Genomic DNA, 21,164 nt, shown 5'->3' on the forward strand with positions numbered 1-21,164 from the left:
CTTTAGAACTGATACTTCTATAGAATAAAATGTAAGAGAAAATAAAATTTTAAAGTGCAAACAGTAATGAAGATGTCTCACAAATTTATCTTCAGATGTAGACACACAAATAAGTTTTGACCACTTTTTTTTTAAAGAAAGTAATAAAAAAATGAAATTTAAGTTTTATTCTCCAATTTTCTGTTTAATTTTCTCTTCTGGCTTAGTTAAACTTGCATATGTGAACAAATGCAAATTTAAAAAGAGATTACTTAAACACTTTTCATTTGAATTTGATTCAGTAGTTTTTAAATTGTACTGTCTACACTAAGATTGTGTTCACCTGTCCTTTTAACAGTTTGGCGCTAACACTAACTTTCTGTGACTTTTCTGAAATCTGGGTTTCACCTGTTTTTTTCAAACCTTGGACTTCCTGCTAAATTGACGAGAGTTAAGTCCGCAAAGAGATCATAGTTCTATCCCATTAGCATCACAAAATGTCACCTTCAATTGCACACACATTGTTAGCCCTGCACTTCATAACAATAATGAGACAGCAGTTATGTAAATACTGATATGTGCCCTAAGCAATTTGTCCACAGCCTGGCACTATCAGCTTGTCTGACTTGAAAAGCACACAGGCAGTTCGAGCCAGCCCAGCACCACCAGCAGAGCTGAGCGGTCCCTCCTGAGCAGAGCCAGATGAGACACAGTTTACAGCCCATCGGAGCACAGCCAAGAAACAAGCTTTATCTAACTTCTACTGCAGTTTTATTGCAGCCTCCTGACCCCTAACTGCAGTCAGAAAACGAACTCTGAATACTGACATCACCTATCTGAATAATGGATGCTCACAGTCTCAAATCTGTTTACAGAGCAATTTACCCTAAAAAGGCGGGGAAGAAGTAAATCTCTGTGTAACTAACAAATTAAGCAAGAAACAAAACCCCAAATTATGTGCTAGATCTTAGTGCAAGACAAAGAAGGCAGAAGGCAATGAAAATCCTGAACAAAAGAAATTATGCATTTTGAGTATAGAAGTTATTTAGAGATGCAGATGGCTCTGCAGCACTTCATAGTTTCTCTGTAGGGGCCAAATCCTCTCCTAAATGTGTCCCATTCAAGGGCAGTCTTGCAACGGAAGACCATTCAAAGCTGCCATCTGCACCTCTGTGGATATGCTCAAATCACATAACCTCCATCTACTGAGAAAAGTTCTACACAACTTTCAACACTGACCATAAACCAGCAATTTGTCATGCATATTTTGATCCCATCTCTCATACCTGGGCTGGTTTTGGCTGCAGTAGAGTGAGCAGCTGTGTGGTGCTGGGTTTAAAACATGACAATACCTGAAATAAAAATACACCTGTCCTAAATGTTTAACAGGAAACCACTCCATCATCCTGTAAAAATCAGCACTGGATTCAGGATGCACTCTTCCATAGGGGTTAGCTGATGTGAAAAGTGTTGTAAAAATTGTCAGTGAACACAACTGAGGTAAACAACATGAGGAATAATATTTTTGTTTACAAAGAAGATGAATTTCCATGTCCCTTCTCAGATCACACATAAAAGTAAAAAAAAAAAATATCTTTTTTTAGAGTAACACATTCGTTGGAGAAAGCAGATTTCTCTAAACATTCACATCACTGTGATTTCTACACTGCAGAAATAAGTATATGTGAAATGAAAATTAAGTGTTTACAGAAAACATAATTATCGAGAAGCAGAATGATTTTGAAAATACAGTTTACATAGAATGCATCATATTATATAAATATGCAGTTAAAAATGCAAACACTATAGTGATATCTCATCCTACGCTGAAATCTAAGTATTATTTTACAAGATTAAACGAACATATCTTCATTTAATACACTGGCGTAACTAGATACATAATAGTATGTGTCCCACCAGTGATTTGTTAAAGGCTAAAACCTTCCCAAGAATGAAGGGAAACAACAGAACAGTAACAAAATCTGTGACTTCTAAAACTTACAGGACATCATGAGGACATCATGTCAAACAGCTCCCAAAGAAGTGCCAATAAGTACTCCCAAATTAATTCTGTACCTCTACAAAAGCCTCCTGCTGTGATTTCTTCTTCAAAAGCATCAGAGAATCCTCTTCCTGCATTTAATTTTGATAGCCGACCATCAATAAACTGAAGGTGGAAAAAAAAGAATCACACACACTTTGTTGTCTCTTCTATTGCTTTACAATGTTAAGAGTTTTAAATGTGTCCATTATAATGGAATCTGTATGTTCAAGACCATATATGTCTTAAGGATAATACACTGCTCTCAGATGGACTTTACAAGAGCAGGTGTAACAAAGAGCAGCAGGAATACAGAGTATAGATCAAGAAAATTATTTATATTTTCTCTATTTGTCTAATGGCAAGAAAAGAGAAGAATTTATTTCCTTACTTAATAATAACTCTGGATTTGTTATCATAACTATATAAAGGTCACCAAGCCATTCCCTGATGTCCTGTTGTGAAATCATGGGTCTTTTTTAAGCACTACCCCTTCTTTAGGTGTATCTACAGATATATATTGCAACAGTTTTCTTCTTGTAGAGGTTATAGTTGCATGACCAGATGAATTTGAAGGTACAGATAAGTGTATATACTAAGACTGGAATGATCCAAATGTGTTAGAAAACGTCAAAATTAGAAAATTAATGATTAAACCACTCAGAAGGGATGAATACATTTTTTTTCAAGAATTATCAGGCTTCAAGGAAGTAGAACAAGCACATTCCTATAGATTTAAATTCTTTCAAGAAGCAACCTCTCCCTTTTTGTTTTGAAAAGGCTAACTCAAGTCTGACAGATAAAGTGAGACAGCAATTTTCCAATTACACAGTTCATCTTCTATCAAGAATTATGAGTTATTCACTTGTACTAAACAGTACACAGGAGTGAACCAGAATTAATTATTTGGCTCTATCATTTTTTATGACTGATTATCCAGTGTCAGTGACAATCTGATGCTTGCCAATGAACAGACTAGCGACATGAAAAAACAACTTTCTCTGAGTACAAAACTTCCAGAAGCAAGAATAAGGTAAGCATGAAGATATTTCTCTCTTCCTTGTCTAAATTCCTTCTTATTTTTTCACTTTACTACAAGTTGGCCTTTTTCCAAATAGGCTGGTTCATGGTCAGACCACTGGATTATTTCACAGGAAGAAAAAAGAGATAAGAGCACCTTTAGCTACTGCTGTGAAAAACCCCCCAAAAACAACAACCTCCACTCCCATCCCTTCCTTTGAACTGTAACACATTATCTCTCTGGGGAAAGTAATGAATTCATTCCATACAATAAAGCAGCATAAGATTTATAGACACACTCATCATCTGGTAAAATCCTATCAACAGAAGGCTGAGATACTGAATTTGAGAGGGCCACATCAATTTTGTATTTAATATAAATACTGACAAAGGGAACTGTTAGCAAAAAGATACCGGAGACATTATTTAAAAGAATTGATAAGTGTTAGTAATGGTGGTAGTAGTACTTACTACTTTTGAGTAATTTACTGTTAATCGTTGTACTTAAACTGCTACACGAAAAGAACAGGATGTGGAGTTACACATAAAATTTATGGGTTTTCTTTTTCCATTTTTTAAACCCACACTCTTTAAACCCACAGACTGAAAAATCTGGGCCTGCTCTTCCAAGAAACATATTCACTTTGAGATCCAAAGAGCCCTTGGGTGACTACCTCTTTCAATGAAAAACTAGCAATTCCAATGTTACCCTTGGATTTTAAGGTGACTAAAGACATTATCCTCCACTGATTTTGAATTCTAAAACCAAAATAGAGACTACACCCACTTCAAAACACCCAAGTAATTTTATCAATTTTTAAAACCAAAATGTTTTTAGAAGCAAAGAAAACATCGTAAATGTGATTTCCACAAAGTAACAGCTCCTATCTCACAATAAGAGAGCTCAGCTCATAAAGATGGCAAATGAAATTTGCATTACTAACAATTTTCAAAGGCTTATGATTCCTGCATTCGTTGCTCATTTTTCTAAGCAACACTTTCTAATATGTTAGGAACAAATCCCAATAAATGCTGCTGATTACCTTGCTGATACAAGTACACTGTTTAAGGAGATAGCCCGGTATTGGGCTTCAGGCTAGAATGAATTTCTATTTTCCCTGAACACTCATGAAAACTATTTGACATATAATATGCAATTATTAATTACTTATGTTTGCAGCTTGATACAAAGGTCAGTTACCTTCCATGCTCCACTAATTAAAGGGTCAGAAGAGGGATTTCATAGAAAAGCACAAATAAACCTCACTTACCAATTATTGCAAAAAGGGTGTATTTAAAGTATCAATTTTCTGCTTAGTCTAGGTTTAAGGTTGCCCCTAAGAACTATTTTCAGCTTAAATGACTTTCAGAGAAGAATAAAATACAGTTTGGTCTCTTTGAATACAAACAACTTTGAAAACAGTTCATTTGTCAGTAGGAAAAACTGGAGAAGATGATCTGGGCTGAGGATTAATTGAGTATGTAGGAGTAACTTTGCAACAAGAACCAGAGGAATCAAAAAAACCTACTACTACTATTAAATCACACACATCATCAAAATTGTTACTATTTCCCAATCCTCTATTATTTCCTTCAATAGAAATAAAATTAAAACAAGCTATAAATAAATTGTAAACTGATTCTGAATAACTGAACACATTAAAATGTAATGGCTAAGTACAGCCAGCCTATTCATGGCAGCTGAAGGTTTTGTTTCAGTATTACCAGTGTGGCAACAATTTAGAAACATTGCTTGTAAGCAGCTTTTTATTAAGAAAATTTCATGCCACATTGTCACATGGAGATATGCAAAGTATCTCTTCAATAACTTCAATCTGTTATTCTTCCCATTTCAACCCAGTCAATCACACTTCAAAAGGTTTCAGATTTCTTTTTGCTTATTTTCTATAACTACAGTAAAATCAAATTTTGTGATATTTTCACAGGACTTCTATAAAATACCATCCTTGCACAAATCTTTACTTTAGACACTAACCTCTGATTAACACTAAATGTTTTTTTTAAAAAAATTAGAAGATTCTACATAAAATGGATTTCCCTAATCTATCATGGTTGTATACCTTCAAAGAAGGCCTCCCGATTATTTAAACATGAACTCTTGTGTATCAATCATTCCAGGCATTTGCAGGCAAATTTATATTTTCATGAATCTTCTGATTTCATTCACATTTTCCTTGATTTTCATAAAAATCTAGTGATAAGTTTAACACCCTTTCCATGCAATGAGATCAAATGATGAAAAGGGAGAAGAATTAGAGAATAAAGTCAAAGAAAAAAATCCATTACAAAGACTGTAATCAAACTATAACCGAGCTGTGCCAGACATTCAACAATTTGTCCTCGTTTAATTCAAATTCTGCATTAAGACATCAGCTAGTATATTGTTCAGGCCACCCCTATAGCTCAGGTTTGTGACATTCTCTGTGTGCATACTTCAAAAAGCCTAGCGAAGAAAACTACAGTTGCAGGATGAATCCAGTTTTTAAATAAACACCAGTGAAGTCCAATTTTAAATTAAGCAATCTGCTGTTTAGGCTCTTTGGGCATGAGCCAAGAGAGCTGAAAATGAGGTTCAACCATCAAGCTGGGAGATCCCTGATTTTTCTTGTTTGGTTGGGTTGCTGACTGGGTCTGAAGAGATGCTGCACTGGCTTTGCACCCTGGGGTTATTTTTTTTGTTCAGTTTCACCACTACTCCTTTGAACTACAACTGCAGATATAAAAATACAACAAATCTGGGATGACTTTACCCAAAGTACTTGTATTTAGATTTCATCTCCCAGGCTTTTGTAGGCTGACAGGAAGGAAAATGTATTTAAAAACAGATATGTTTTAGAAGAAAATCATTAAATATGGGCCATTTACTCTCTCATACCTGTTTAAACAGTTGAAGATTAACAGCTGTTTCCAGGAATTGCTTAGTTGTACTGGAACGATGCTTCACAAAACTATTCTCACAGAAAGTTATAGGCTCTCCCTAAAAAATTGAAACAGAAGAAGTTAGGATGGTGAGCATACATATATATCATAATTCAGTCCAAAAATATGTGTCCACATCAAATTAGTTGTATATTTTTTCTACCAAGACATGAGAAGATCAATAAATATATTGCTGATTTAACAGGAAATTACTGAAACAAAGTAATTTCTACACAAAACAAAGGCTACAAACTGAAACATGGTTATAAAAATGGTTTGAACATTAACACTTAATACAATAAAATATATTTTCCCACATGGGAAAAGTGCACAGCCTATAGATACCAGAACCCTTGGATGATGAAAGAAGATAAGTACTCATTGAAAAGTCAGAGCTTGTTACTGCAAACAACATTCATTGAAAGAAAAAGATGTTAATGAAGGTATTTGTAAACAATCAAATTAATTACTCTGTTACTCTCTAATTTAATTTAAAATTTGCTGTCTCCAGCGTGCACAGACCACTGGATGCTCCTGAGGAGTATTTCTCCAATTTTGTTATTCTTGTCCATACTTTCTGACAAATACTTGAAGCTGTTTGGCATAAGTGGACAAGTAATAGAACCATTATGAAATTTGTGTGGTAATCAAGGTACACAATCAGAGTTCACCATACAGCCAAAAGGCCTCTCACCCAAGTTTACAAAACCAAAATGATTATCAAGCAACAATTAACCAGAGGACTTGAAGACACAAAACTTGGAATGCTACAAAACGCCCCATTCCAAACCTACCATTTGCAATTTTACTACCCAGAAGCTACATCTCCAGTGCAGTCCCACAACAGAATAAAAGAAACCTCAGCCACTCAAAAGGAGAAAGATCAAAGGCAGCTGCTACACTGATCTTCACAACAGCTCCAGCCACTTTAAAGACAAATTTATTAATGGCCATGATCACCCCAGCTTTGTGTTCCTAACCCTGTTTAACTCCAATTGCACATGGCACTTCTGCATTTTCCCATCATTCCAGGTGACTGTAGGGAGGCGTTTCCAGAGTGTCACCAAGCACTTTCTCTTAGCTTAGTTTGCTGTAAATAATTTTCAACTGTTCCCTATACCTTACACTTTGTTTTTAAATGGTTCAAGTGTGACCTTAGGGAATGTTGCAGTAAAACCATTATGATGCAATTTTAAAATCTATTCTTATACGATCAAAAACTTCCCTCTTTCTGAGTCTTTCTTTTCTTTCTGACTCAGCGAAGGATTTAAGTTCAACAAGTCTTGCATCCTTACTTCTTTACGGAAGCTCTGATTTTAGAGTTCTCTCACTGGAAGAATTAGAAGTCTTACATTTGCATAATCTTTGCCCTGTCCCAGGGTAGCTGGGGTGCTCTGAGACACAGACCCAGCTCAGTACAACACACAGCACTGTGTCCATCAAATCTCCAGAAGCATCCAAGTTATTCCCCCTATTCATCCCAAAATAGTTGGTGAATATGGTGCACACGCAGGACATGCTGGATCTGCCAAACAGCCTGAAATGCTTGTGGTACTTTAAATAGCACTGCCTTCCTGACCCACTTTGCATTAGCTGTTCTTGAGCTCCTAAAGACTCTTGTCTTGAGAAGATGACCCCAAGCTACTTAGCAAATCAAAGTGCATCAAAACAAATGGAACAGTCTTCAGTGAGACATGGTGGTATAAGACGAAGTGCTCCTGAGGGCAGACTCTCTTCTCAGTTCTGCTGCTCTTCCAAAGAATTTCAAGGCAGCAGATTAAAAGAACTCCCTATATATGTATACACACACACATATATATCATATTTATTTAATTATTTATTGTTGTTGTTACACAAAGAAGGCACGTCTGGAAATACAGAGGCTTTGTGGGAGTGCAGCTCTGACTAGATGATGGCTCATGACATACTAGAAAACATTAAATTTAGGAATAAAGAGAGAAAATATTTTCAAAATAAACTATCTAATAAAATAAAAACTAAGCTATGCTTCCCTGTACCAGTCTCCCAGCTCTCTTGGGATAGATGAAAAAGGAGAGGTTATCTCCCTACAGGAGAGAAAACAGCCGTGCTTGCTCTGGCCTTTCACACCAGCCAGGGAAGAGAGAGGAGCCAGCCAATTTTCCTGATGGCACTTCTCGTGGTGAAGCCTTCTAAGAGAAAATCAGGAAATAATAGATCAACACTCATTTTTAGTGCATGGCTGTAATATTTTCCCAAATACTTTCCTTTAATCACTGGATGTTTCAGATACCTAGTAAGAATGCTTGGACTGGTGCATCTGTTCCCTTATCAGTACAGTTCAGACACAGAATAACCAAAGCTATTTCTTTGCTGAAAATTCATTTAATTCTATAAGGAGTTCACACCCAAAGGTGATCTATGTCATTTCAACCTGCTGACTGTAAGACTGATTTAAAAATTTGAGTAGGTTTAAAGCTCCTACCTGTTCAGCACATAAAAATTAGAAAATCTATTGAAACCTGCAGAAATTCCAGATGGAAGCTTTCTCAGGATATGTATGGTAACTTTAATGAAATTGCATTAAATAACACAATTAACTTCTAGCTCTTTTGTTTGCTCAAGATTCTCACCAACAAAATTGTTTTCTAAATAAAACTTTTACAAATCTTCAAGATTATTACTGCAAACATAAAGCCTTTTGAAGTGCCATTTAACAAGTAAATTATTGAATCACTATGAACAAAACTGTTTTACATCTCAGTGTTTCCATACATTAAGACTGTAACATTCTTGTTTCTGCAAGTACAGCTGACTACCTTTAGAAACTGAGTTTTGGAGGAATGCTGCACTGATATTTAACTGCTCAACCATCAACTGGCCCCTGTTGTATTGATCTACAATGTACTTTCAAAACAAGTTCGATCTAAACCCAGTGGGGACTCTGTACTGAAAAGTAGACAGCTAATACTCACACCAAACAATCTATGCCCAAACATGATATCTATCCTTCTAACAACAGTTGCTATAGAATTTTCTTCCCCTTTCATAGCTTGCCACACACAGCAGGAATTTCTTACTCTAAGCTACATTCACATTTTAAGTAAGCTATTTATATAGACCTCAATGGAACATGAAAACTGAGCTAAACCAGTGTGATCATTTTAAAAGGCATGAAAAACCCTAGATTACAATGTGTGTTTTTGCTTTCTAAATCTAGTGATATTTAACTTGAACAAGAAGTAAAAATACATTTTTTATTGCAGAAAAGATTGCCTCACTCTAGCATGACTCATACCAACTATTAGTTCTATTGCAACAATTACTATAATTTAATTTTGATATTAAAATTCCTCTGTTTAAAAATCTGTCATGACATTCAGAGATAAAGGTCAATGGGTAACTGAGCATGTGCTGTCATTCTTCTCAGGAAAGTACCATTTACAAACAAATTTTTCCAAAACGTGTAAATCTCTTGCAATCTGTGAAAAAAAACCCAAAAAGAATCAGATATACTGGTATTTCTTACAGTCAAATTATACCTAAAACCAACTCCTATTAACATAGTATCTATATTCAAAAAGGACCAATATCAGTCCTTGACACAAATAAAACAATATTGTTTTCCACATGTAAAACAGAATTCTTATGGAAGTCAAATAGTCATAATAGGGATTACACAGGGTGGTTCAGGATTTAAGCACCAACTAAGTTCTGCCATTTCATTACTGTTTCTGTACACTGCTGTACTTTTTATACAAATATATAAGTCAATACTCATGTAATTGCATTCTGAATCTCAATTTTTTTCCAATATAAATTTTATTTATTTTATTGTATTATTCTGATTTATTGTACATTGAATACAATATCTGTGGGACGGCTGATGTCACTGTTTATCAATACAGGCCCAAAGCATGCAGTTAACATTCAATTAAAGAGAAGTCTGACAGGTTGTGCCATCTTCACCATGAAGGTTATCCTGCCCCTCCCTGAACTCCTACTACTGAGCATTCCAGAGCAAGCCAGCAGCCTTTGCTCTTCCTTTCTTCATTGCTGATAGGTGATACTACAATCATCACAACTTGAAACAAAGCTATTCTGGGTTTATTTCTTTTAACATCGAGAGCTTCAAGGATTTTTCCCCCAAAAGAGGGGAAATTAATCTCTATCATGGTAAATATTTTTATATTCAGTATTTTTCAACTCCTTCTTCATTCTCTTATCTACCACTCCCTCTTCTGATATAGATTGCCTTTTGAAGAATTCTTTATGCCACATCTTATGTTATTAACTGACCATATTGCATATGATTTATGAAAAACATGTACTAGTCTGCCTTCATCTGCCCACGTACATGCAGGACGTGGGAAAAACACAATGAACACACTCATACTCTGATAACAAAATGACACAAACATGAACTTCACAACAGCCATATTTGTGTCTATGTCCCACCTATGCCTTCAATTCCGAAACACGGAACATGCAGTAATATCCAGGAGAAATCCCCAAATGCTGGACTACCCAAAGAAATTAGATAGGAACCTGAAAAAAGGTTCAAGGCCAAGTTGTGAGCACCCAGAGTAAACAATGTCTCAAAATGGACTGCAGCCCTCTGTGTGAAAGAGACCATATACAAAACCATTATAATTCACCATTCCACTGATAATACATTTTTCTGGATTATTTTTAGGTCATTTATCAAATGACACTGAAGCATTTTTTTCAATCATCCCCACATACCACGTGTGAGGTGGATTTTGTCTGGATTCAACTAAAGCAGAGCTGCAGCTAGTCATGTGTTTTCAGCATTCAACACCAGACTAGAATCAGAACCACAATGAAGGCAGAAGTGCACACTGTGTGAATGTCAGGTCCTTAGCACTAGCTGGACTGCTTTGCTCTACAGATCCACTCCTATTACACAATATTTGCTCATGTAAAGTGTATCATATTAAAAATTACTCTTAACAGTTGTATCAATTTGACAGATAATTTAGTAATGATTAAATCAGAAAAAAAACCCCAGCTATTTCTTAATTTCTTTTACAGGATTAAGTATTTCATTATCATTTAATATGCACAAAAAATTATTATAAACTTTCTCTATTACATGTCATATTTCCTGTCTGTATGGGAGTAGTCAGATTTTCCATATGGTCTTTTGGAGGCCCATGAACTCTCTGCAAGACCCCTGAAGATTCCCATTTTGCCTTTCACCAATCATTTTTTTTCAATAATTGCTAGACGTTTGTCCAAGACATATTGCTATACCCGGGAGAATCTGTCCTGTGCTGCAAACAAACAGTTGCACAGAATGAATGTTCAGTGTGATGAACAGCGTTTGGAGTGGAGAGAAGTGTTGGATGAGTACAGACACTATTAAAGCTGTTCTTTACTCAAAGTGAATATTAATGACAGTTGTTTCATGTTTCATGGTGAAATCATACAGGACACACTGTTGCAAGGAAAATAGTTTACTCAAACATGTTTTTCAACTTTCAAGCAATTGATAACTGCCCAAATACATTATTTTAATTTTCATCAGGAGGTTTGTGATCCTTGAAACTGTACCCCAAAACACCTCAGTTCTTGATTTTGAAAGTATAAGCTTATTTATAGCAGAAGTATTTCAAACCTATATGGAGAATATTTTCATTTAAGTATTACCCCTAAAAATTTTCTACGCAAATACTACTTAAGTTCCTGAAAGAATGTAAATTAAGTCTGTAAATGTGGTTTAAATTATCTTATTAGACCTGACACCACACACTCCAAAACAAAGGGAAATATTTTCTTTGCAACAGCAGTTCTCAAGCTTTGAGACTCTTGACAAATATTCCTAATGCAGTCAAATGTGATTAGATTTTTTCAGCTTTCCAATTCACAAAGGAAGAGGCAAATGCAGAACGAGCTGAATAATCATGTAAAAATCCTCTTAATTTCTACTGCTCCAGAGCAAATTCAATTTTTCTTTCACAACAAAAATTCTGTGAAATACTGAATTAGTTAAGATTATGTGAACACAGATCAAAATAACACTTACAAGGAGGTTTTATTTATTTTTAAATATGCTTTGTCTTTGGACAACTTGGTAGCAATCCAAGATATGCTAGTATTTGCCAGCAGACTTCTGCCTGCTAAGATATTCTGAAATAACATGTTTTTTAAAAAAAATAATCAGGCCACATTGGTTTCATAAATATCTTCTCTTGTATGCAATCAGTGGAGCCAGAAAAAGATAAATCTGCAAAAGAAAATAATGCAGAAAGAAAGACTTCAAAGGTCATTTTGACAAATGTTTGCCAGTAGAAATGATGCATAGTGCACTGTTTCCATACAGTGCAAATGTAGAGATCTCAGATATGCCAACAGCCAAACTGAAATAAAATGGGAATCAGTTAAAAGGAGAGCTCATTTCAAAGGAGATTCTAACCAGGATGCTAAAGAACTTGCAGACTCAGTTTCACAGTTACAAAAACAAAGGACTGACAGAAGCGTATTTCTGGTCAGAACAGAGTTAAGACCATCAAGCAGATTGACATCCTTCTTTTTGCACATATCCTAAGTGTCCAAAAGACACTTTTTGACTTAACAGCTCTTACTGCAAGCTGCCATGAGTTGGCATGGACTAGTGTCCTCACATTTGGACTAAGGAGCGAATTAGATTCAGGTGATGGCACTATGGAATAAAGGACAACCACCTGTTTTGTTGAAATTATTTGTTTTATTGAAACAAGCAGTGTGTTGAAATCCAGCAATTTCTAAAACAGGTGCAGCCCTTTCAACATGGAATGCAAATGGGATTTCCATTTGTAAGAGAACTGCTAAACACAAACAGGTGAGCTAAACCCGTACATGACTTCACGTCTGCACGGGCTACCTTCCTTCTCGTAACAGTGGTTCTCAGTGGCACAGGCAGCTGGGGTGCAAAATGCTCACGGGCACAGAAGACTACCTGGAAGAGAACCACCTGGGGAGAAGTTGGGAAGACCCAAGGGCCAAACAGTATTTTGAAGTTCCCTCCAGTAAAGCCCTCATCTGGAATTAATAACTATCATATCCATTTCCATCAAGGAATACCATAGCTCCTTAGAGCACTCTTCTCACCCCCAAACAAATACCCACCTATGTTCCATACACCTATCAGCTTTACTAACTTGACTCCTCAAGTGAGTATTTTCTCCTATCAAATTTGAATTTATGTGAATCTATCAGACAACCAAATATCATATCCTTAGAATTTGATTCACCCAATGTCATCTCAGTACATTTGCTCAAACCCACTACTACCAGTAGTTTGCAAGAAAAATAATCTGGACTGATGGATTAAATTAATCTCTAAATTTTTTCTGATAAATTATTTTATCTCCAACAGGCTCAATATGTGCCACCCTCATTATTTAGAAATTATGAAAGCCCATGAAATATTAATCAACTGAATACCAGCAAAATCTGAAAAACACAAATTCTGAGGTTCTGGTGAGGTGAAATGGGTTTTCATTTCTCCTGTCTTCCAAGTGAAATCAAGGTAAGTGTATAACAGGAGAGTACATGTTTGACTCATATCTGGCTTCTGCTAGGAAAGAAGCTTCTACCCTTCAACACAGCAAAACCTCTGGGAAAATGATGAGAGTCTGAAAGGCACAGTCCCTTCAGTTCTTCATAACATTAAACCAGGTGAGCTGTGTGTGAGCAGCTTCACTAATAAAAACAAAGACTAAAACTGATACAAACAGGAAAATAGCTGACTTTGTGTATTTTTCAGTACAATTCACTGTCAAGAGATGGTGGTACCTTCCAAGTCCTTAGCACAGAGTAAGATTTAAAACAAACTATTCTAGACCAGAAAAATTTCACATTTTCCTTGAAAGAATGAGACCATGCTCTTATAAATTCAGGAAAAAAAAGCAACAGGGAAGCCATCTTACTGGTTTGTATCTCAGTGCATCTCGGTAGGATCCAAAGAGTGCTGCCTGTGCCCGAAGGAAGGCCTTGGCCACTCCGTCACCCGTAGCTGTCGACTGCTTTTTCAGTTTATTTTTCAAGGCCGAGACCTGTATGACAGAGTGGAACAGTTAAATTAACACCTCAGAAATTGGTACAGCAAGGTATGAACCCAATCAGCAGGCAAACCATAGTGTCTATAGGTCAGCCAAAAATTCATCCTCCTCCTTGATAGCTTATCTTTTTAACTGCAAGGAGCACCTGCTGGTCTGTTAATTGAAATGAAGGCAGGGGATGATGGTAGAGTGCTAATGCAGATTGGTTTATGCTCTCTTTTTTTTCCCAAGGCCTCTTGACATAAATAAGCTTAATTATTTTATAGTAAAATGCATGTGAGTCACTTTATTGCAGACTTTTTTTCCCAGCATAAAATGTATTTGCTAGCTTGAATGTAGACATTTGGATCTGTTTTATTTAAGCTATGAAGGTTTATTTTTAAGGACTCTGAGTGGTCACTTACTATTCAGTGCCAAGGAGTATCTCTTATTTTAGGTCAAATGCCTATCTTATATGATTTCTCATGCACCATGGGAGTACCTGCTACCACAGTCAAATAGTTGAGAAAAGTTTTTGTAAATTCAGTGTTACACTGCCTCCAGAATTGTCCTTGAAGATAAAACATGTGAAAGGGAAGAAAATAAAAACAGTAATTAGGCAGTGCCTGTAATTTAGAAGGAAAAAAAAAAAAAACACCATGAAAAAATGACCGTTCTGATTATAGTGGTTGACTTTTTTTAAGGATGTTTGTCTTTTTTTACCTGGCAAATAACAACCACTGGTCAGAATTAAAGAAAAAAAAAAAAGGGGGGGGAAATTTTAATTTAAATAACTGTTACTTGGTCATACTTTGGAGGGAAATCATATGACTTTGGAATTATTACAAGATATGTGGAATTACGCGCAGATATTGTCTACACACTCCTAATTTCCATCATGAGGGACACCAGGAAAATAAGTAAACTCTATTTACACAGAATACACCTCTTTTTATTCAATGTACACAATAGAGCATTTATTTAAGTCCCTAAATAAAGTAACATTCTGAGTTACTATTTAAGTGGAATATTATAAATACAAATTTATCACAAAACCAGCTTTAATTCTTTTGAAAATATATACAAGAATGAGTATTTTTTTGTTTCTTTATGCAAGCAGTCCTGACTACTCTTGTAGATGATGATTGTAATTGAAGTGTCAACCTAATTAACAACTAAACTTTGAATAATGCTAATGAGAACTGAACATGGCATCAGAGAAAAGACCAGCTCTACAGGTGATAAACCTTCACAGTAGTGACATTTTCCAGTGTAAAGTCACAGTTACTGTGATCTGATCAAAGAGAGAGACCCCCATTGGGTCCAATTATAACTATAGTTTGGAAAAAAAAATTATTGAGTTATGATGTTCATAATCTATGCAGAAAGGCCTTTACAGTACAGGTCTTTTCCCCATAGCTGTGATCTTTTAAATTTATATCCAAGCTCCACAGATCTAGATAAAAGTCTAAAGCCTGATTCGTTTAGCCCATGGAAAGCACACACCAAGGCTCATTTACGTTCTTGCCTTACACCTCAAAAGGAAAAAAAAAATGTACAAGTCTGAGTACAAAAACCAGTTAAGAAGTTCAAGGTTGAAAAACTAAATGCATGTCTAGGTTTTGTGGTTTGATTTTTTTCTTTTCTTCTGTATTGTATGATTATAGTTGTAAAAAATAAGATTTCATTGTGGGTAAAATAAATGCATACAAGGAAGATATGCCCATAGACAGTAGCCCTGTTTGACTAAAATAAAAGCAATAACATGAAGTCAACAAGAACTGCCAATGTTAAAATTTGGTCTCTGTCAAGACAGGCAAAGCATCTTCTAAACATAAGGGAGGAAAAAGGTAGAAAACTCTCTACATTCTTTTAAATCTACATTCTTCTAAATTATACCCTATGATTTTGGGGAAATTATGGTAGATGATAGGACAGGTTAAGAGAAGAGAGGAGGTAAAGATAGTGCAGAGCAGAGGGATTACATGACCAAATGAGGGACATGAATGAAAAAGGTATTTTCTATTTTTCTCAGTTCTGACAGGCCCTAAGCACCCTACTGTAAATTTGTAAACAGGACGCTTTAGGCAAAATATGTGTTAAAAAGAACAATAGAAAAGACAACTGATCTCCTACTCTGCTGCCATACTAGTGTGTTATTAGCTCAGCAATATTAAGACCTCCAATGAGCTGGCAGTTTGGAGGCAGGCGCTCCAGACAGCTGCACATTTTTGTGTGCTGTCCTGGAGGGAGTTTAAGCCTCAGAAAGGCAATGCTGGAGTTCAAATAAAGCTCCTCCAAATCCTGCTTCTCTCAGGAGGCAATGCTTAAAGGCAAGAAGAGCTCCATCAGATGATTCAGCAGAAGAACGAGGAGCACGGTGCTCATAAGAGGAAGCCTGCAGCGACCATGTGAGCCACAGCTGTTGGTGAGCCACAGCCCTGCTGTGTCTGCTGTCCCGAGCAGGACCCTGGCTGCAGCACACCTCCAGTGCCCTTGGGACCTGCCTTGGCTTCCCCCAGGCTGAGGCGAGTGAACACACAAGCAGAGGACAGTGCTTACTCAGGGCCCAGCCCAGCCACACTTGGGTAGAATGACGTCAAATTCTCCCAGTTCCACATTTGAATCAAAAACACAGTGATAGAGTGATAACGTAATTATTACAGCCAGGATAGCAAGCATAGCTAAGAGACAGCATGCACTGAACTCCTTGGAAGGATCTGGTACACAACAGGACTGTGATTGCTTAGACCCATGCACCTAAAACCAAGATGTGAGACTCCTTTGCGTGATTTCATTAATAGCATTTAAAATTATTTTAAAATTACATGATTCTGACACCAAACCAAAAAAATAGCAAGTAGCATCTGTATCAAAATATTTTCATCATATGTATTTTAATCCACCTACCTACCTATGATTAAGAATGTCAAACTTTTTTAATTTGTATATCTTTTGCAGAAATAGCCTTTTACAAAGTTTAAAGATAAAGAACTGCAGGCAGCAAACTGCAGGGGTTAGAATGTCATTAAAACTTATTTCTGAAAGGCACCAGTGATCCACTGCAGAAATGCTATTATTAATTTACACTAGAAGCAACCTGTTTTTATCTTCTCCTAGCAACAGCTTCTCATAGGAAGGCGATTTCATTGGACTGCTAAACACTGCCTGTGAAGAGCAATCAGAACTTCAAGTAGGTTTAAATCAATAAAATAGTTTTTCAAAGATAAAGATGAGACTGATAGGTATTTAAGTGTATCTAAATGTAGAAACATACTGTGTTGGTCATTGAAACAAAAGGTATAATTCATTTAAATGGTTACCATACATCCTTTCTAGGACTCTTAAAATATAAATATCTGATAGAAAACATGACTAATATCCCTTCAATATCCATGTGAATAGAAGGATCACATAAAATTAAAAAATAAGTTAATAAGATCACATAGCTTCAAAGGCAATCAAAGCCTTTGTTTCTGCAAAAACTCAAAAGCACACATAAATTTAAACACATACAGAAGAATTATGTTTGTATGTATTTGTTGTCTGAGAAATATAGAACCACACACTGGAGTTTCAAATTACTATTTCTCTCTGAAAAAAATATATCCAGATATTTCTCTGGTATTAGCAACACTTGTTATGTTGTAATCTTTTATTCTGTTCTCCATCAGATGATACCACTATAAAAGTAAGTAGAAGCTCACTCGCAAAAACAAGAAAGTAAGAGAAGATTATAGAGAAAAGAAACAAAACAAAAACCTCAAAACAAACTAGAGTCTGATATTTAAAACTATTTCTAGTAAAAGCCTTCTAAATATTTGATTATTATATACACGCAGAGGATTTAGGCATCTCATGGAAACCTCCAGCATTTAATCACATTTTTAGACATTCAGACAAAAACAACTACTTAAATGCAAATGTTTTCAAAACTAGTTGTACTTTTCAATCTCATATTCTAGCTTTTAAAACTTTATCAAGGTTCAACAGAATCTCAGCTCTAAGAACTTTTTCACAATAAAAAGTTGCTTCATAATGCTGCAAAGAGCTCTGAGTTTCTAAAATATATTAGTAATACTTTTAGCTATTTTCTGATGTAAAAGAAATATCATAAATTATGCTATTTTTATTTTGCAAAAAAATACTTTAATTGCACTGTTATACATTGACCCTAATTTCTTTATAGTACCATTAATCATCATATTTGAAGAAATAATTTGCACAACCAGTAATCGCTGCATAAAGTAGCCAATTTTCTACATGAATTACAGCCTACTTCTCAAATGCTACTTTTAGAAGTAATGTTTATATGCCAAATTTATGATGTTAAAATCCTCTGACTTTAGGAATCTCTAAATTAAATCTCTAAACCTCAGTTTAGATTCTGTACTGCACCACAGTGTGTAGGTACCAGGCAGTACAAACACTATACATCTTTCAACAGCTGTGGAGCTTTTGCAGTTGACAATACTTAACAACCACAGAAGAAGCTAAAAGCCTATAAAGTCTGTAGCTTTCTGAAGATCATATTTATAAAAGTTATGCTCAGTCTATGATTTCAAGTCATTAAGACTTGGTTGCTAAAAGTGATGCTGTCAATTCTGCAAGCTGTTTGGGAAAGTGTTCACATCTGAGCAAAGGAGAGGTCTTCGTGTCAGAGTTAAGTGCAAGAAGGTATTGCAGGGTCAGGCCCAAAATTAAAAAATTTTAGTCTGTGGTCACGAATATTGTTCCTAATGCCTTGTATTATTAAAGTGGTGATCTCAGTATTATTATATTAGAAAATATACTCCCAGAGAAGTAGCTCCTTACTTTCTTCTTTTTTTTTTTTTTTTTAATTAAAAAATAATAGACAAATTCACAGTGAAATGATGAAATTTAAAAACAAGCTTTCTTGTCAGAAGAGTGAGTAAAGAGGGGCTTTCCCCCTACCAAGAAAACAAAGGATTCCTGAAAGTCTTACCCTGATTTATTCTTCCAATTTTAAATACCTTAGGAGTAGCGGAACTGCTACTGGCATGGTAGTATTTCTAACAGTCAATAAATCTAAAATATTATGTGTGAATATTGGAATGAAGCCATTAAGAAGATTACAGCATGCAACACAGCAGAGGGTCCTCATGAAAAAAGGACTGGTAATTCAGGACAACTGTGACCACTGACCTTTGAACAGTCAAGACCACTGGTCAGTCTGACAGAATAATAGAGTTCACATGCATGGAAAGTCATCTAGCCTGTAACTACAATTTAAATGCTTAAGTGAATGATTTAAAAATACCTTTCAATCTCAGTTAATTTATTATACGGTTTATTAGACAATGCCATAGAATAATGTTTCTTTCAATCTTAAATTCATCATGAAAAAATTCACGATCAGAGCATATATACATGGGTAAACCATTAAATACCTATGCTGTGAGGACATCATCAGGCTTATTGATCATGAAAATAATTACTCTGTTCCCTCTGGACACAAGAAACGGTTTTAGAAAACTTGGAAAATACTGCATTTCTTTTGTTAGGCTGTTAACCAACCTGGAATCAATTTTTCAAAGGGACAGTAAAGATTACAACTTCTTTTATATTTTCAGTTCTTCATTCTATTTTAATGCCTTTCAGAGGTACTCATTATATTTTTTCATCAGAGGTTTTACTACTTTTGTATGTATGCTTATGAGGTTTCTCTATATGTTACAATGCTTTGCACATGTATCTTTGACATTCCCTTTAACGTTTTAAATCTGACTTACCATTTTGACTCTACACTCCTATGTCTTATACTTTTACCCAAGATGTCAGCAGATGCACTGCCCCTCATGAATGCAAAAGGAGGACAAGCATTTTGTCACCCTATGAACCAAACACAGCCCTGTGCCTTTCGTCTGTGCCTTTTGTTTCCAGGTTTTCCAACTATAATTTTATATGCATTCCATCAAAATGTTTAATTAAAGTGCCTTACAGATTGAAATTAAGTAAGAGATGGGATTATTCAAATTAAAAGCTTCAGTATAAAATCCTCAAGTTCTGCAACCATATTTTGCATAGAACACAGCTGTTCTTTTTTGCACTGTTAGATATGGAAAATTTTTTTAAGTTTAGTTTGTAGTCTGTACACTTGGATAACCTACATTAAGATTTGCAGTAATAACATACATATATTCTGGGAGAAAATACACTTCTAGAAGAAGGAAGATATGTACTCCTATTTCCTTCATTCTAGCCTGCTTATTTAGGGACCATCTAGATATGCACCTGTGAAACACATGACAAGTGCCTCTTATTGCACAAAGATACATTTTGGCTGTTTGAAGGACCTCCAGCTGTAACTCCAGTATCTCATGGAATACGATGCCTAATTCTCAATTCCATTTCCAGCTATTATTTGGTATATAGTCCTTCATGACATTGTAACATCAACCCTATTTAGTCAATGGAAGTCCAGTTAAAGTTACTGACACACCAGGAAATGACTTGTTTTTACTTAACTTGTTATACTCTTAATGATAGAGTACAGTCAAAGTCATTGTATATATGTTTGTGCATATATCCATGTATCTGTGTAAATCACAAAATATACCAATGTAATAGTACATACACTAATATAAACCAGAACATCACAACAATTTTTATAGTCTTTTACATTTCTGAACTATAGTTGATATTGAGGCCAAAGACTGACCACATGATCTACAAAAAGTCAAGATTTTAACATCATTAAAATCAAAGCGTGCTGTCATGAGATATCATCAAGAGATTGACTTCTATTGTACTAAATATATACAAATTACCAACAGTAACAAAATACACAGTATGTCACTGTAGGATCTTACTTGGATTACGACAGGGGTTTTTATGACTTACAATTTCAGAAAATGTAACTCTTTGATTTCATATTTGGATACAAAATTCTTTGTCTTGACAACTATTTGTGATAGCTTGTGCATCTTTAATTGAATAATGAAAAGAGTGGTTTCACAATTATATTCTTTTAGAGCTCTATTGGGAAAAACAAGGTGAATTTTGCAAGTATTTAAAATGATATACAGAGTATGTTCCCCATAGGCAATAAAATAAAATAAAAATAATAAAATAAAATTAAATAAAATTAAAATAAATAATAATATAATAAAATGTAATAAAATGTAATAAAACAAAAT

At 35.2% G+C, this 21,164-nt stretch overlaps 1 protein-coding gene across 5 annotated transcripts in view; it reads right to left on the minus strand.

The window, feature by feature from the left end:
- DENND1B (DENN domain containing 1B) overlaps positions 1–21,164 on the minus strand; it is a 165,260-nt gene that overhangs the window by 28,059 nt on the left and 116,037 nt on the right. For all 5 annotated transcript variants that reach the window (XM_014250801.2, XM_005521254.3, XM_014250800.2 and 2 more), the window contains 3 exons: positions 13,894–14,019; positions 5,937–6,038; positions 2,056–2,146 (listed from right to left, as the gene is read on the minus strand). In XM_014250801.2, the coding sequence (XP_014106276.2) occupies positions 2,056–2,146; positions 5,937–6,038; positions 13,894–14,019 (319 nt within the window). The remainder of the gene's footprint in view (positions 1–2,055; positions 2,147–5,936; positions 6,039–13,893; positions 14,020–21,164) is intronic.

This window comes from Pseudopodoces humilis, chromosome 10, assembly GCF_049639895.1.
Source record: "Pseudopodoces humilis isolate 2021_Gansu_Grassland_sample_001 chromosome 10, ASM4963989v1, whole genome shotgun sequence".
NCBI classification, from domain to species: domain Eukaryota; kingdom Metazoa; phylum Chordata; class Aves; order Passeriformes; family Paridae; genus Pseudopodoces; species Pseudopodoces humilis.